A 1,597-nucleotide genomic window follows, 5' to 3' on the forward strand; every position below is an offset into this window, starting at 1 on the left:
CATATTATATTTATTAGATGTTATATATGTTAATATTTTTTAATATAAATTTGGTCAAACTTAGCAAACTTTGATTTCAGACAAAGCTAATGTGCGGAGTAAAAAGGACCGGAAGGAGTACTTGCATGTGTTGATTTAATGCACCTTGAAGTAGTATAAAATATGTGACGATAAAGCTTTGTAATACCCCGGCCCAAGTCGAGAGATGGTTGTGCACGAGAAGGGCGAGATCATGTAGACCGAACATGACCCGATGATGGAGCTCTCTAAGGTCTCGATGGACCTCATCATGCTCCATTGCCCCTTGTGTCTCCGCCCCTTGACGCCTCCAGTGTATGAGGTTCGAATACACCTCGTCCGTTCGGCTGATTGAGCAAGGTGAAGGTTTCTTGATTGATGTGCTGTTCAATTGATTTCTGCAGTGCAAGGGAGGGCACCTGACCTGCGCGGACTGCCGCGTCGAGCGCCCCGGGAACCAGCGACAGTGCCAGAAGTGCGAGCGCGGCGGTGGCTTCGACGTGTGGAACAAGGTGGTGGACTCCGTCCTTTCGTCGGTGAGGGTGGAGTGCCCGCACGAAGGCTGTGGGCTCTACGTCACTTACCACAAGCTCGCCGATCACCAGTGCGTGTGTCCGCTCGCGCCCTGCAAATGCCCCGTGCCCGTCTGCGGCTACGAAGGCCCGCTGTCGGCGCTCTACCACCACATCAGCACCGCGCATCCCATGCCCATGCACAGGATCCAGTACGGGAAGGTGCTCCAGCTGCAAGTGCCACTGTCGGAGCCACGGCTCTTGCTGTTCGCGGAGGAGGACCGCCGCGCGTTTTTCCTGGTTAGCGGCGTGCTCGACATCGGCGCGCCTATTGCCGTGTCGGTCGTCTGCATCAGAGCGGGGGCGTCCCTACTGCCGCACTACGTGGCCAAGCTGTGGGCGAACGGCCCACCGGGGGAGCACAAAGGCACGACCGACGCCGTCAAGGTGGAAATGGAGGTGACAAGCAGCAAGGATCCTAGCGACATCGACGTGCAGGAGCTGACCTTCTTGACAGTTCCGCCCAAGCTGCTAGCCGGGGCTAAGCTTGTGACCCTCCACATTCAGATTGACAAGCTCACGTCCTTAATGTTTCTACAATGCCTTCTGTTTATCTTAGTAATATGCTAATACAGGGATTACCTTGGTCTACTTTAGCTGAAGAAATGGTGGGTTTTGGTGGCGATGTAGCAATTACTTCGACATCAGATCAGTAATTTCCAACAGTCGAACGGATATTTTGTGTGTGTTGGATATAAAGTTCCCTTGGGTAAGAAGTACTACTTGTCATCAAAATGGATAAAAGGAGATGCATGTAGACGTATTTTAGTTCTAGATACGTCCCTTTTTATCCATTTTGATGACAAGCACTCCCTCTGTTCCACAATACATGCCTTCCATTTGTCAAAATATAGATGTATCTAGACATGTTTTAGTATATAGGTACATCCATGATAGAGCCAATCGGATGGTTGAGAACACTACAATTCGTAGTTACAGATGCGTGTGTGACTCCCAGATGCAAAGGCCGGGGGTCATCATCCTCCTTTTCGAGAAAAAACAGACGC

General features: G+C 50.8%; 1 protein-coding gene across 1 annotated transcript; it reads left to right on the top strand.

Annotated features, from left to right (window-relative positions):
* The first annotated feature begins 277 nt into the window (after positions 1–277).
* Positions 278–1,160, top strand: LOC147964734 (putative E3 ubiquitin-protein ligase SINA-like 6). Its single transcript, XM_087530135.1, has 2 exons — positions 278–340; positions 423–1,160. The coding sequence occupies exons 1-2, from the start codon at positions 278–280 to the stop codon at positions 1,158–1,160; spliced, it is 801 nt and encodes a 266-aa protein (XP_087386261.1).
* Positions 1,161–1,597: the final 437 nt, after the last annotated feature.

The sequence above is a fragment of the Triticum urartu genome, chromosome 6A, assembly GCF_056163025.1.
Source record: "Triticum urartu cultivar PI428250 chromosome 6A, HENAU_Tu73, whole genome shotgun sequence".
Taxonomy (NCBI): Eukaryota; Viridiplantae; Streptophyta; class Magnoliopsida; order Poales; family Poaceae; genus Triticum; species Triticum urartu.

Coding starts and splice junctions, on each gene's coding strand:
- LOC147964734 (XM_087530135.1), top strand. CDS start 278: ATGGACCTCATCATGCTCCATTGCCCCTTGTGTCTCCGCCCCTTGACG. Junction 341..422: donor TGACGCCTCCAGTGTATGAG/GTTCGAATACAC, acceptor TGATTTCTGCAG/TGCAAGGGAGGGCACCTGAC.